The sequence below is a fragment of the Macrobrachium nipponense genome, chromosome 4 (assembly GCF_015104395.2).
Source record: "Macrobrachium nipponense isolate FS-2020 chromosome 4, ASM1510439v2, whole genome shotgun sequence".
Taxonomy (NCBI): domain Eukaryota; kingdom Metazoa; phylum Arthropoda; class Malacostraca; order Decapoda; family Palaemonidae; genus Macrobrachium; species Macrobrachium nipponense.
In genome coordinates this window covers 21,670,686-21,686,937 of record NC_061100.1, presented here as the reverse complement: position 1 = coordinate 21,686,937, position 16,252 = coordinate 21,670,686, and the positions used below count along the sequence as shown (strand labels likewise).

At 43.2% G+C, this 16,252-nt stretch overlaps 1 protein-coding gene across 1 annotated transcript; it reads left to right on the top strand.

Moving 5' to 3' along the window:
* Positions 1-7,986: 7,986 nt before the first annotated feature.
* LOC135211574 (uncharacterized) lies at positions 7,987-9,218 on the top strand. The gene has a single exon (XM_064244870.1). It carries the CDS (start codon positions 7,993-7,995, stop codon positions 8,908-8,910), a length of 918 nt encoding a protein of 305 aa, XP_064100940.1. The 5' UTR covers positions 7,987-7,992; the 3' UTR covers positions 8,911-9,218.
* Positions 9,219-16,252: the final 7,034 nt, after the last annotated feature.

Genomic DNA, 16,252 nt, shown 5'->3' with positions numbered 1-16,252 from the left:
AGCACAGACTCGGCAGGGGAAATCTGGAAATTAATTCCCAAATTACACTCAGCATAAAATAAAGACTTCTTGCAAAATACTACAGCTTATGCACTATGGAGGTTGTTTATCTTTAATCACACACAAGGGGAGGAACTCTAGTGCTTAAATGAAATGCTCAGTGAAGACTTTGTTTATCTGGGACGATCACAAAAGGTAGCATGTGGCCACTAGGTAGAAAGGACCAAAGGGAAGTTCGTTTGAGAAGTAGGAATTTGAATTGGAAAATGTGGGAGAGTTTATTTGACTCAGAGGAAAAGAACTGGCAATATGACTGTAACTCAAGATGTACCTGGGTGCCTTATGGAGAGTAACTTTGGAGAGAATGGCGTCGGCTTTGTCCGTGTTCAGGGAGCGCCAGTAAGCACCTTTGTCAGGCCTATGGGCAGGCTGGCTTGGACGTCTGTCCTGGGTCAAAGATTGTGCTGAACTGAGAACGTCGTCAGGTGCGAATCCTGGATGTTTGGGCAGCTTTTCCCCCCTGTTGGCAGGTCATCCTGGAAACAGACATACAGCCAGTGGAAGGTTCACAGGATAAGGGATCTTATGAGTAGGCCTAAGAAGTACCTAACTAGCTACACACTCCCCTTGGGATATGTCCCTAATGCTTAAAGAGTTTTATTTCCCCTGCTACTCCAACTGGCGCCGGAAATGACCATGTCTGGCCTAAGGTTCCCTCCTAAAGTCAGCTGATGTTAGGGGTAAGATGGCTGCTCTTCTAGCAAATAATTGATTTACTAAAACTGGGGAGACGAGGCGATAAAAAACCGTAAAAGCTCCCCCTGTTAAGAAGGCATTCACTCCCTTTTGGGCGTGGAGGCCTCGGCTAAATAAGTCGATCGCCTGGACTAAACAGTTCTCCTGCTCTACCTGAGGTTTTAGCAGCGATATGGCTAACTACAATGGCCTACCTAACTTATAGGTTGAGATGCTAAGTGTACTAACTCACTGAATTAATAATGTAGTCTAGCCTAAATGAGAACTACTGGTCCTCTGTGACAACAGGCTACTCTACACCCATGTAAGGTTACTTTGAAAATTCTACTTGCTACTACCCTAATGCCCTGTTACTAAATTATTAGCCTAACCTACTCATTACAATTAATTAGAGACGGAATCATTCCAGAATGTAGTACGCACAGCAGAGGTTTATTGAACCTGAATTGTTAAAATACGTAAGATGAGGTAATGATGTGTGAGGGTGATGAGTAATTAGTAGTGTACCAGGATGGAAATTTAATGAGGTTATTATGACATCTTAAGTGAAGGTTATTAATACAAGTTCTATGGGGGTTAGAGAGTTAGTCTACTGGCAGAGATCAAGCTGGCTACCCTCTCCGGGTAGGTGCCAGGATCACTCTGCAAATTAATGTGACACTGTACCTAGAGCACAGGTGCCAAGGAGAGCATGTGCGTCCCTCCTTCTTCTTCTTCTTATTCCTCCTGGGCCTGGCTACACCAGCCGTAGGAGGTGACGGAGGCACCAACTCTGGGGAAAGTCCAGAAACGCCGTCAGGAGCAGAGGCAGTGGTAACCCTAGGGACTACAGGTGAACACCCTATTTTGGCATCTGCAGCAACCGTCGTAGAGGTGGAACCTACTGCAGGGGAGGCCCTCACTCTGGCTGCTGCGACAGCCGTCGTAAGAGTAAGACTCCAGGCTGACTCCTGGTCGGGCAGTTCCTGGTTGTCCAGAGAAGGTGTAACGGTGAGGTCAGCCGGAGGTTCATCCTCGGCCGACAGAGGTGATGTCGAAGAAGAATCGTGGACTGGAGCTGGGCAATGGGCTGTATTAAGCTCCATTCAGCTTGGAGGATCTCCTATAGGAGTATCCTTGATTAGGTTGGTTTCGGGCTCCACCACCTAGCTCAGGGCCAGGTGCAGTGTGGTCAAGGTTTGTGGTGGCTTTACGTCCAGGCTGGACGGAGCATGGCACTGCTCAGTGCTGCCAAGTGGCACTGGCAGTGTTGAAGTCAGATGGACCTGGGACAGGTACCAGAGGTACCATACGTCTCGGTGTGCCCGGAGTGATGGGAGACAGGATGTCCTGTCTCTTGTGGAAGGCTAAGCCTTTTGGAGCATTTACAGTGTCCACTGCTTGTAGCTTGCTAGGGCACTTAGGCCAATTAGTGGAGTGCCCTATTATGTTGCAGGTTTTGCAGCGGAACTGGGAATGATCAATCTCCCTTCTTGGTGAGGGGGAAGACTGTTGATGGCCGTACTTCTGGGAGGAAGTAGGTCTTGGATGTCGCCTTGCTTTGGAGTAGTTTGTTGTGGGGTTAGGACCCCTATGTTTTTTTAAATGAGAGGGGGACTTCAAGTCTTGCCCTAGGAGGAATCGTAACCTGCTGGAATGTAGCTTGCTACTGCAAAGGTACAAACCTTTGAAAGGTGAGGTCTTGTGACTCTCAATTGGACAGTAGGCAGGATCAACTTAGTGTGGTTGATGCCTTCAATCATAATCAGTTGATGTCTATCGACGTTAGCCCAGTAGGGAATTTTATCTTCCCATATCAGGGAGATTTGAGCACCAGAGTCATCAAAGGCTCTGACATGGCTTGGCGGATAATGGCTTTGGAAGGGTGCTACTGTGATAGGGCTCTTAGCTGGGGGTCCTAGTAAAGAAGAATTTGTAACAGCCATAGTAATGGCAGGAATATTATGGTTGGCACACCCTCCGTAGTTTGCGGACATGTAACCCTTGCGACCACAGTCTTGGCAGAACCTTCTCTAGAACTTCTTCCGTGGCACTTGAGGATTGGGCCTAGATGACACCACAGGTTGCGAATCTGTGGGTAGTGTGCTCTGGCACAGGTGAAGAGGCCTCTCTGGAATTGAGTAGTGGGGAGGTTAATGAATCCTCTGTTGAATCACCCTCTGAAACAAGTCTGGGGTTAACTGGTGAGCTCACCTCTTCCGAAATGGAGGAAACAGGCAGAGAAATGGCAAAAGGCTGGCAGGAGATGGTGAGACTGTGAGGCACAGTGGGACTGTGAGCCACAGTGGGTGTAGGGCTGGAAGCTTGCTGAGTGGCTTGAGCTAGGATGCTCTCCTTTCGTCGTTTCTCCTGCTTGATTTCTTCATCTTTGAGAGCTAGCTCATGCTTCCACCTTTCTTCTCTTGCCCTCCTTTCTGCTTCTCTTTCCTTCCTCTCTGCTTCTTACTCTTTCCTCTCTGCTTATTTCTCTTTTCTCTCTGCTTTTTTCTCTTTCCTCTCTTCTTCTCTGGATGGTCTTTCTTGCTGGAGTAAATCGTCCATATGCCCTTTCACCCATTGGGTGAGTTCCTGTCCAGTGTAACCAGAGTTCTGGCCCAGAGTCATGAGGGCTTGGAGCCTCTCGAGCTCCATGGATATGGTTTGGTGGGTGTAGGTACATGAAAAAGACGCATTTTACATGTACCAGTATTATTATGTTATTATTATGTTCAAACATTATTTCACATGTTGCGCGCCATTAGAGTATCCCATGTTAAGTCCAGTAATATGATATGGCAACATTTAAGTATTGGCAACATTGTAATTATTGCCCTCGTGAGGCAGTCTCGTCTCGTCTGTCTGTTTGTTAAGCTGGCTGCTGTTTGTCCCCTGGATCTTGTATATATTTCTACAATAGACATTTAGAACCTACATTTAAGTTGTGTCCTTGCCCCTCCACTTAAGGTTAAGGAGTTTACCAACACATACATGGCGCAGTGAACTTTGGAAGTGTCATATTGTGTGAAGTTTATCAAGACTTGGACATCGGGAACCGGACGGTAGTCGCCATATTGGATGTTCAGTTCAAATGTGCTTTCGTGTCCCAGCTGATTTATTCTATGTCATGTGCAGTGTAGTGCCTCAAGTACTCAGTGAAGTGTTGTGCAGTGCATTGTGCTTTTATAGTGCCCTTTTTGTGTGCTCTAGTGATTTGTTATGTTATTTTATTGAGTACGAATTTATTCTGTTGTGGCTTTGCTGGAGCACCGACTGTCACACCCGCACTCATGCCATGTCACGGGATGACTGAGTCTGATCCAGTCGACTTGGCAACCTCGCCTTGGATGTGAGCTGCCGTAGGCAGACACTATCGCTCATTAGTCCCCTCGTTGGCTGACGTATTTCTCGCACATACGCACACACTCACGCTTCAACGAATTTTATTTATTATTCTTGTATCAGACGTTTGGGATAATTTTAATAATTTTGTTGGAACTTTATTCTTGCGCACTGCACATTGGCAATAATGACGGACTCGAAAGGTACGCCTGCAGACCATTTAGAAGAGCCCACAGAACAGTGGCAATTCAGTAATGTGGGCGCCCACACTCTGAGTGTTGGGGGAGTGTTGGAGCATCCAGTCCCTCTCCCTCCCCCACCACTCTTAAGCCCCCCCACTACCAGCCCCCATCTACCTCTCAAGCTACTGGGACAGATTTCCTCGCTTTGATTAAGTTTTTAGAGGAATCTCGCTTGTATGAGGATGAGAGAAGAAGAAGGGAAGATGAAACAAGAAGACAAGACAGACAACGTGAAGAAGAAAGAAGAAGGGAACAAGAAGCAATTCGCCTTAGAGAAGATGATCTTAGAAGAGAAGAGGAGAATGCAAGGTTTACTGCTCTCATTCAAACTCTTGCACCAATCATCCATTCTCATTCAGTACCCTTACACCTGGCCACAGAGGTGGTTTTCGAACTCCAGTCAACCCTCTCTTCCACCACAGAAAGCAACCGCGCAAACGCCACCCCCACTGAAGGCAGATGCAATTATTCCAGATGTTCAGGGAATGGAGACGTCGGTGGGATGACTATGCTGTCATGGTGGATCTTTCTAAGCTTCCACGGGAAAAGCAAATGATCCAGATGAGGATGTGTTTAACCCTGGAAACGCAGCGTGTTTTAGAACACACACTTCAAATATCTCCCTCTACAGATAAGCCTGTAGATGAAGTCCTGGACGCCTTACAGTCTCATATAAAGGGTTTAAGGAATGAAGTACTTCGCCGAAGAGAGTTACTTAGCTGCAAGCAATCGGAAGGAGAATCTTTCGCTGATTTCTATGTGAAACTTCGACGCCTTGCGGAAGAAGTTGATTTATGCCCAGGTACCGCCGTCGCATGTGAAGAGACCAGCTGAAAATGATTATCTCGATGGGCATTCGAGACGCGGACTTGGTTCAGAAGTTGATCGCCTTGGATGCCAATTCTTCTTTGCAAGATTTCATCACCACCTGTCAGTCGTATGAGGTGGCTAAAACTGCAACTTCTGCCATACGTGCCCCACCCAATCAGCTGTGTGCTGTTTCGGCCTACAAGAGAAGCAAGAAGTCAAGCGGAAAGCATCCACCTTCGCCGAAACCCTCGAACCCAGCAACTTGGTGCCAGTACTGTGCTCGTCAGCATGATCAAGACAAATGCCCTGCGGCCAACAGTACTTGTAAAAGCTGCGACCGCGTTGGTCATTGGTCTAGAACTATGAAGTGTCCTGCCAGCAAGGTCCAGTGCCGTCTGTGTCACCGCATTGGACACTTCGATAAGTGTTGTAGGGAGAATAAGAAGAATCTTCGTCAGGACAGATCTTCAAGCAACAGTGGTGCCTCTTCAGTCAACAACAAATCGCAAGATTCAAGGACCAGCTGTCGTCGCCTAGGATCGCCTTGCACCATTTCCAAGACGCCCAAACCTATCTGTGTCCTCTTGTCATTTGGCGATGTTAAGTCTCGCATTGACATGTTACCAGTCACAGGTGCCGATGTCACTGTTATTGGAAAGCAGCACCTTGACACATTGGGTATCTTCAGGAGCTGTTTGCAGACGCCTCCGCAAAGTGCGACGTTCACCGCGGATGGATCTCTAATGTCACCTGCTCTGGGTATATTACAAGCTACCCTTACACTAGGCAAGCGATCCTGTCTCGCCAGGATTCAAGTGCATGAAAATGTGGAATTTCCTCTTTTATCCTATGGTCATTGTGAGGAACTGGCCATAATATCTCCTGATTTCCCTAAACCCATTTTAGAAGTCAAACACATTAATAGAGTCAAGGAGCTACCCATCTCAGCGACCACATCACCTTCAGCAGCAAAGGAATACTTTCTTCAAGAGTTTCAAGATGTGTTGGTCTCGAAAGAAGAGTTGAAGACAGCTCCTCTCAAGCCTATGGCTGGTCCTCCCATGAGAATCCACCTTAAGGATGGTGCAGTGCCTTTTGCCATCCACACCCCAAGACAGATTCCATCGCTTTTAAGGACCAAGTCAAAGAAGAGCTTGACTCCATGGTGGCCCAAGGGATAATCAAACCTGCTGGTGATGACCCGTCAGTTTGGTGCCACCCTCTCGTCGTCGTTCCCAAGAATGGGACAGGAGTACAAATCACTGTCGATCTGACCAAGTTGAATAGCCAGGTTTCTCGCCCAGCCCATCCTTCACCCACACCCTACGCCGCTATTCGCAGTGTAGGCCCGAAGGCTCGTTATTTCACCACAGCTGATGCTCTCTATGGTTACTGGCAGATGGAACTGGCAGAAGAAGATCAGCATTTAACCACCTTTATTACGCCATATGGTCGGTTCATACATTGCAGAGGACCGATGGGCTTCGCAGCTACTGGAGACGCCTTCTGCCTGCGAGGTGATATGGCCCTTCAAGGTGTCCAAAACTGTGTTAAGGTCATAGACGACCTTCTCCTCCACGGCGAAGACTACGCTACACACCTTCATCGTATCCACGGAGTGCTCACCTGGTGCCGCAAGTTTGGGATCACACTCAACAAGGATAAATTTGTGGTCGCTGCACCCTCCGTGAATTTCTGTGGGTACATTCTCTCAGGAGACGGCATCTCAGCTGATAAGCAGAAAGTCAGTGCCATCAAGGATTTCCCAACCCCTGCTAACCTGACAGACCTCAGATCGTTTATGGGATTGGTCAACCAGTTAGCGGAGTTCACGCCCGACATCTCCATTGCAGCTCAACCTTTACGTCCCCTGATGAGTCCCAAGAGAACATTTGTTTGGACCCCCGACCATGATGAAGCATTTCAACGTGTCAAGTTAGCTCTCACCAGTCCACCAGTTCTCGCCCTCTTTGACCCAGACCTACCTGTTGTTCTTCAGACGGACACTTCATGCCTCCACGGCATTGGATATGCCCTCCTGCAGGACCATGGTAATGGACACCTGCGTCTAGTTCAGTGTGGTTCTCGGTTTCTCGCTGACGCAGAGACACAATATGCCACCATCGAGCTTGAGATGCTAGCCGTTGTCTGGGCAATGTCGAAATGTAGGCTATATTTAGCAGGCCTATAGAATTTTACTCTGATGACGGATCACCGGCCCCTCATACCTATTCTGAACAGTTACACACTGGATGCCATCGAGAACTCTCATCTCCAGCGCCTCAAGGAGAAAATCTCGCCCTACATCTTTACAGCTGTGTGGCGTGCGGGTAAGTTGCTGTGCATCCCAGATGCATTGTCTCGCGCCCCAGTCAGCCACCCCACACAGGAGGACGAGATCTCGGGTGCTTCTTCCGCTGCTCATCTTCGAACTGTCATGGCTGTGAACGCCGTTACGCTTTCAGACGAGTCTCCAGCTCAGGATCCCGACAGGATACTTCAGGATCTTCGTGACGCAGCGAAAGCAGATCCTGCGTATACTCATCTACTCGATTGTGTCACATCAGGATTTCCTCGCAACAGATATGACCTTCACAATTCCTTACTTCCTTATTGGAAACTACGTGAAGATCTCTACGCTGATGGTGACCTTGTCCTGTATGGAGCAAGGGTTGTAGTTCCTGCTGCTCTCCGTCGTTGCACCTTGTCCCACTTGCATGACAGCCACAGAGGTGTGGAAGCAACCAAGCGCAGAGCAAGGCAGTCAGTTTTCTGGCCTGGCATTGACTCTGATATTGCCAACACAGTCAGAGCTTGTGAGGCATGTCAGACATTGCAGCCATATCTCCAGCCGCAGGAACCTCTAATGAATGACGACAACCCGACAAGACCTTTCGAGTCCGTCTCAGCCGACTTCTTTGTTGTTGCAGGGAAGTCTTTCCTCGTCGTCGTCGATCGCCTGTCAGGATGGCCTGTTGTCGCACCCTGCCAAGGCGATACTACCGCTTCCAATACTATCAGGATCTTCCGCCGCTATTTCCATGAAGTTGGTGTCCCCCTTCGCCTAAGGACAGATGGAGGCCCCCAATTCACCAGTGCAGAGTTCAAGGATTTTATGAAGCGATGGGGAGTTCGACACATGGTAACCTCACCCCACTACCCACAATCGAATGGTCACGCTGAAGCCGCTGTGAAGTCGATCAAGCACCTCATCCTCAAAACAGCCCCATCTGGCAACATTGATTGTGAAGCATTTGACCGAGGCTTATTGGAGCTCAGAAATACTCCTAACTTTACTGGATGCTCTCCTGCCCAGATCCTGTATGGCTGTCCTCTCAGGTCATGTATCCCTGCCCACCCTCAAGCATTCTCCAAGGAGTGGCAGGTCAAGACTGAAGATTGTGACCGCCGTGCTGCCGCTCGTTACAAGCAGGTAGAGACCAAGTATGACAAGCATGCCCACCCCTTACCCACGTTGAGTGTCGGTCAGCAAGTTCGGATTCAAGACCCGACCTCTCATCGTTGGGACAAAGTTGGCACTGTCATGGGTCATGGAAGGTCAAGAGACTATCAAATTCGTCTCCCTAGTGGTCGTGTGTGGTGGCGTAATTGTCGTTTTCTTTGCCTGGTGCCACCCACTAATAGTGACCCCTTTCTCCCTGTCCCTGTGGCCCCTAGCCAGGACCTAGAAAGAGAGTCCTTAGTCAGTATTCCTCCAGTAAACCCACGTCGTTCCAAAGACTCATGGAAAAGGAGTCCGCTCGAGAATGCACTACGAGCGTGAGGGGGAGGGAGGTGTAGGTACATGAAAAAGACGCATTTCACATGTACCAGTATTATTATGTTATTATTATGTTCAAACATTATTTCACATGTTGCGCGCCATTAGAGTATCCCATGTTAAGTCCAGTAATATGATATGGCAACATTTAAGTATTGGCAACATTGTAATTATTGCCCTCGTGAGGCAGTCTCGTCTCGTCTGTCTGTTTGTTAAGCTGGCTGCTGTTTGTCCCCTGGATCTTGTATATATTTCTACAATAGACATTTAGAACCTACATTTAAGTTGTGTCCTTGCCCCTCCACTTAAGGTTAAGGACTTTACCAACACATACAGTGGGAAGCAGGGGAAGACATTTTCCTTGGGCTGCAGTAGAGGCTGTCAGCTAAATTTGAAAGGAGAGCCCGGAATGGTACTGGATTGGAGTGCCTATTTGGTAAGGTGGCACTCACCTGGAGATGGGTGCTCTGTGGTACTTTGGAAGTGTCCCGTAAGTTGGTGGCACTTCTTGAATGGCACCCTCTAATGAGTTGAGAATATAATGGAGTGTGCCATGTAGAGGTCACACTGATGGGCGTTCCGAACTGGTGGATACGCAATGGAATGGTTAACCTGTAGGTCCTATACAGGTGCACGGCACTTATGGAGGCGTTCCTTGGTTGGATGCTCCGGAATAGCGGATGCACAGTTGAATGGCTACCTGTACGTCCTGTACAGGTGCACGGCACTTATGGAAGTGTTCTTTGGTTGAGTGCTCCGGAAGGAGTAATGATCCTTACGCACAGAAACACTTGTGAATAGGTGTTCCGTAATGGCGGATACACAGATAAATAGCTAACTATACGTCTGAATCATGGTGCAGTGACACTTATGGAGGCGTTCCTTGGACAGCACTAGTAGAGTGCTGGAAATGGGCGTTCCGTAATGGCAGATACACAGTTGAATGGCTACCTGTACGTCCTGTACAGGTGCACGGCACTTATGGAGGCGTTCCTTGGACAGCACTGGTAGAGTGCTGGTATAGTGGCACTTATGGAGGTGTTCCTTGATTGCACTGGTAGCGTGCTGGTGTGTTCTGTCGGACTACACTAAATGCAGTATACTCAAATATGTTGTGCTATGCCTTGAATAACGAGGCGTACTGTGAGGTTATTTAGACCTGCGATGTTATACGCAAGTATCGTGTGGTATACTTCCCATCCTCATCTGAGATTGCAACGATAATTTCTAAGTCAGTATTTTCTTTGGGTATGAAGGCGATGTTTCAAACTCATGATGACAACAGGAACAATATATTTGCAAAACCACATCTCTTGAGTAAGAAACAAGATGGTGGTTAGGAGAACCTGATTCTAAGAGGGGAAGTAAAGTTCTGAGTTACAAATGCATTTTCAAATCATAGGAAAGCACAGCTTAGCTCAGCATACATAACATACAGACAGACGAACATGTGAGAGGAAGTCACGTAGACATCTGTGGGTTATAGGTCAATAGGTTCTCAGGCGAAAGCACTGTGACCTGTTTGACACAACAATGGATTTGATTATCACAGGCTAATGCAAACCAGGGCTTCGCTGATTAAATAAGCCAAAACCTAGCTTGCATCCTGTTTATCAACCTTTATGACACTCCTTGCTATTTCAACAGTGACCCCTTAGGTTATGAGCTTATTTATATATGGAATATAAGTCCATTTGAATGTAACCCTTACAAATACACTGAAGAGAAAATGGCACCATGTTCGTGGCAGAGTGTAATGGTGGAGGAGAGAAAGTAAAAGGGGGAGTACTTCAGCAGCCAGTCGATGGACAGTGTCACGGATTAGTGGCACTGTGGAATGGTAGGGCCTGACATGAACTGGCGGTGGCCAGTCCTAGACTGGTAGCAGCTTCCTAGTATGGAAGAACTGAGGTTGCGTTGGCACTCTATGTGCAGTTTGTGCTTGCGGTATACGCAAGTCTTTTGTAATAGAAAATGGAGAAGACCACTCGGGCAACGACAGGTAGCGGCAAATTGGAAAGTGCTCAAGATGGAAAAAGATAAGGTGAGTTACCTCAGCCTAGCGCTGTGACGTCACCTGGAGACTCCTGAGTGTTTATTTGATAGCTGTCCTGTACGATCTGACCATCAGTCTTAATGTTCATGCCTCTTTTTGGATTCCTAACATTGAATTTATGGAAGTCGGCTAATATTAATGTCTTTATGACTATATTTCCAAAATACAAATACATATAATAGGGAATATATTAGCAATGGAAATAAAAATTCATGTATGACAAAAGCTGTATTCTGAACATTTCCTTGAAAATATTATTACAATCAACTCTCTCTCTCTCTCTCTCTCTCTCTCTCTCTCTCTCTCTCTCTCTCTCTCTCTCTCTCTCTCCTCTCTCTCGCTCTTTCGTTTCAATCAAGCGATTTTTAAATATTACTGAACAATATTTTTTTCATCTAATTATACCTTTCTATGGAATTTTTGCATTCTCTCTCTCTCTTTCATTTCATTCATATAAATTTTAGATTTTATTAAACATTTTTTTAAATCTTTTTTCACACCTTTGCTATGAAATGTTTCCTCCTTAGAGTTTAGTACTTTAATTCTAAAATGAAGCCTACATCTAAAAAAAGCTCATTACCTCCTCCGGAGCATCAATATGGGCGACTTTGTATATATCAAAATAAGATTTGAAACGGCTCCGATTCTTGGTTTTAGAGCACCTCCATCGAAAATTTGGAATAAATCTTCCCATCTTGTAGATTTATCTAAAATTATTAGACTGCCTATATAATACCTTTCTCTTTACATATGATATCCAGTCCTCACCTGTTTCATCTACATCAGCTGAGCCTAATGAGGTACACTTATTTCTAAATTTAAAAGCTACGAACCCTCCCAGATAACTTAAGGACTCATTTCCTATCAGTGCTTCAGGTTCTATCTCTATTAAATTTTCTACTTGATCTTCCTTAGCCTCATTGTTAACAGGTAGAAGGTGCTTTATGAGACACACAGAGAGATTCATAACTCGGAATCTAGATCATTGGGAGCAACATTCTAGCTTTGAAATGGACCACTTACATTTAGGCACTCTGTAGTGACACAAGATGTAGCTTCGTCATTATTACAAACATTAAGACCCTGACTGGTTAAACTATTGTCTCTACTCACTATGAATAACCGTAGTCTATATTTAAATTCCAAAGGTGACGGATGATCAGGACAATGACCAATTTGTCGTATAAAAGAAAAGAGATATTCGACTGTATCTTGACATACCCGATATTACCCGTCTTGTCAACAAGAATTCTACTCCATAACAGTTCATGCAACATGTTATACAATCCTTTTACTGATTTAGATTAAAATAATAACGCCCTTCTGGAATGGAAACATTTTGCCTTTCAATTTAGCATTACTAGCAAAATCAATCTTTTGATCAAGTATTTCGACTCGACGTGGACTGTTCGAGAAAGCATACCTACCTTTCTTTAACATATCATATTTAATGCACGAGTTCATCAAGTCAAATCCTCGGAAGAAAAGCGAACTCCGACCGAGTTCACCAATCGGAAGAAAGGCGAACGAACTTTCAACAATTTTTATCATTGTGTACCCCTTCGAACACTATATATATACTCTCGTGATAGCGTTCCCCCACTCAAAAGAGGAAATTAATAATCTATTATTCCTTGTATTAAATGTAGATCTTCTAATTGCGTTTTTTTTCTAGGATGAGATATTTTACCCAAAGCTACAAAAAAATCTGAAATAAGTAAACTAGGCTTCATTATCATTGTGTACCCTTTTGAACAATATATATACTCTCGTGATAGAGTTTCCACCCCCTAAAAAAAATGAATAATCTATTATTCCTTGTATTAAATGCTGATCTTCTAATTGCTTTTTTTACCCAAAGCTACAAAAATATCGAAAATTATAAAGCTAGGCTTACTGCCAAAATTATCTTGCAAAAATGATTCATGTCCTTTCCCAACAACAGCAGTTGTTAAAAGTTGCATACATGAAGAAAACTCATAGATATCCATATGTAGTAGAAAACAATATATAACCACAAAACTTGCTCATTCGTCTCGGCCTCGTAATACAACACAAGCAGTACATTTTCTCCTCCAGGAATTAGAAATTTGATTACGATCCCCACTGCCAATTATTTACTGAGTTATAGGTGTGTTGCACTCACCAAAGTAATGATAAACACGTACAAATGCAAGTTACACATATATATATATATATATATATATATATATATATCTATATATTATAATATACATATATATATATATATATAATATATATATATATATATATATATATACGTTATATATATATATATAGTATATATATATATATATATATATATATATACTATATATTATATATATAGATATATATATTATATATATATATGTCTATATCTCTAAAGTTTCCTCCGCAGGTTCCTTATTCTTCGACGACATTGGAATTTCGAAAAACTGAAGGGTTCCAATTTATTTCATATACTTTCTTTCATTGGCGTTCTCTCTCACAGTTGCGTGAACTATTTTCCATTTTGACATACCTCTAAATTCTATGAATTCCAGAGACCTATCCAGTTACGGATACGTGATTCCGCGAGATAGTCAGTTTTTAAGAGGCGAGTAGAGTATTTGATCAAACTTCATAGTTTGCTATCAATTTCATCTTTGCCGTATATCTTTATTACACCCAATTATTTATATTTTCAATTTAAAGTAGCGTGATTGTTGGGCAGTTTAATATATTCTTAAGAATTCTTATTAGGTAAGACTCTGTTTACTCTCGCCAAAGGGGAATTGTTATGTTAGAGAGTCTGTTGTTAACAGAGTTTAATAAACATTCAACCTCAAAGTGATATTACCGCTTTAGACATTACTATTAGTTGGAATGTATATTAAAAAGTTGGTTGTTATTATATCAGAGTAATTTGAAACGAAAGTTTTTATCCAGAACAAGATTTGTTTTTTCTACAGAGGAATATAATCTAGTAAATATTTCGTGTCAAGTTGAAGCCTGACATTTACATCATTTCACATAATATTCATTACTCTAATTCTCGAATTAAATAATTCTAGTGCAGTCATTTCCCGAGAATTTCTGGGCAGAAGCGAATCAATTCCTGAGCTTGATCGATGCAAAATCGGATTAAAAATCATGAATATTTTTAAGGTGTTTTAATTAAAGTTTACCATAAAAACCATGGTCTATTTTTTTATGTCTCGTTAATAACGAGCAGTACTCTGGTCCACAGTTGGACGACAGAATCATGTAAAGACTTCATATTAGCAGAACTCGGATCTCCAACAAACGCAAATCTAACTTTCTGTAAACACTGAGTCAGAATTAAGAGGTTTCGCCGATTTTTAGCTGAGTTGCTGCAGTGTACTTGAGAGTAAAGGCAATATAAATGAATCTAAATTCCCTGGTAGGCAATGTTTCAAACTTTTCAAGCTATTGTTCGATTTATTGGTCGAGAATACACAAATACACATCAGGTATTAGGGTAATATCGGAGCATCGACAGTTCCGCGCCGCAATTCAGCTTAGAGACAATTCAGCACATGACAATTCAACTTAGAGACAATTCTGCGCAGGACAATTCAGCTTACAATTCGGCGCATGACGATGCAGGGCAAGGACTATTCAGCACAAAGACATTTTGCGAAATAAAATAAAAACAGTCATCAAATTAATTTTTATTTGTAACATAATGAATTTTAAAACTAGACAAAAATAATTATTGAAATGACATACTATAAAATATTTCTGTACAAAAATATTCATGCTAATTTATTTCTGCAATTCATGAGGTAGCTTATATTTTGTAAGTATTCCAATTTGTTTGCTCGATTCCCATATTTACTAACTGGCGTTTTTATTTCCTTAGCTGTTCTCTGATAATTTGCTTTTTTTCTGGAATCGTCGTGTCCAGTTGTGATTTCTCAGTATCCTTTTCTCTGCGTTGTCTTGTGCCAATTTCAAAAACTCCACAAACTTATAAAAGGTTGGGTGGTTATAACCCAATGTTAACTGAAGACTTCGGTGCCACCCTTCTAATGAGTTATTGGTCTTTGGTAGGTATCCCTGCACCAGATCAAAAGTAGTCCATAACTCAGGTTTAAAAATAGCATCTCTCCTACGGCGTCGGAAGGGACGACCATTCCATGTATCCTCAAAATAATTTGTTAACTCTTCCAACTCAGGATGCATAACACCTTGCAAAGATTCAAATACCTCGCAAATATCATCAGCTGGCACAAAAGCTAAGGCTACCAATATCTTACAATGTTTTCGAATATGCTCCTCGCTTAAAATATAACTGTGTAAGATTTAAAGCCTGTATTTTCCGCCATATGCACTGAGCCAGATGAAAAAAAAAAGTAACCACTCATTTGCGTGCCTTCAAACACATTTGAAAATGCATCTTGAAAAGCCTTTTCAAAATCACAAAGCATAGTATCGGGCGTCATATCTGGGGCTAAATTCAAAATTATCCTCAATGCCCTTTCATATGAATCGTGTTTTTTTTTTCTTCTTTGCAAAAGTATACATATCACTGGAACAACACATCCTTTACAAAACATATGAATAACATAGTTGGTGGAAAAGGCGCGTTTTCTTAATTTTCCACGCTTTAGCTTTATTTCGCCAATTTGTCTTTGCGCTGAATAGTCCTTGTGCTGAATCGTCTTGCGCTGAATTGTCTCCAAGCTGAACTGTCATGTGCTGAATTGTCGGGCCACGGTAATATCAGTACACACACACATACACACCAACACACACACACACACACACACACACACACACACACACACACATATATATATATATATATATATATATATATATATATATATATAGATGCAAAAATAGACAAAATTTGAAGTAGAAAAGGAAAATATAGAAGGTAAAAATAGATAGAATTTAAAGTAGAAGAGGAAAGTATGGAATTGCGCTTCCATAGTTCTCACTCCTTTGATGCGTGTTAAAACTTATATTAAAATTGCCATTGAAATTATTATAAAAACTATTGAAATTGTTCTACCACGAGTTTATATAACGAGTTGCAAAGAATGAGTTGAAAATAGGATAATAGAGAGAGAGAGAGAGAGAGAGAGAGAGAGAGAGAGAGAGAGAGAGAGCAATAAAATCTTGGCCAGTTTTCTTAGTGGTTTGGAATGGTCCTCAGCCCTTTGGGGTCAAACTTGGCTTTATTACACAAAACTTTTAGTTTCCAGCCTGAGTTTGTATTTTCAGGCATTTTACAGAACCTTCTTTTGGATATTCTTGCACCTAACAAAGTGCGTC

Coding starts and splice junctions, on each gene's coding strand:
- LOC135211574 (XM_064244870.1), top strand. CDS start 7,993: ATGAATGACGACAACCCGACAAGACCTTTCGAGTCCGTCTCAGCCGAC.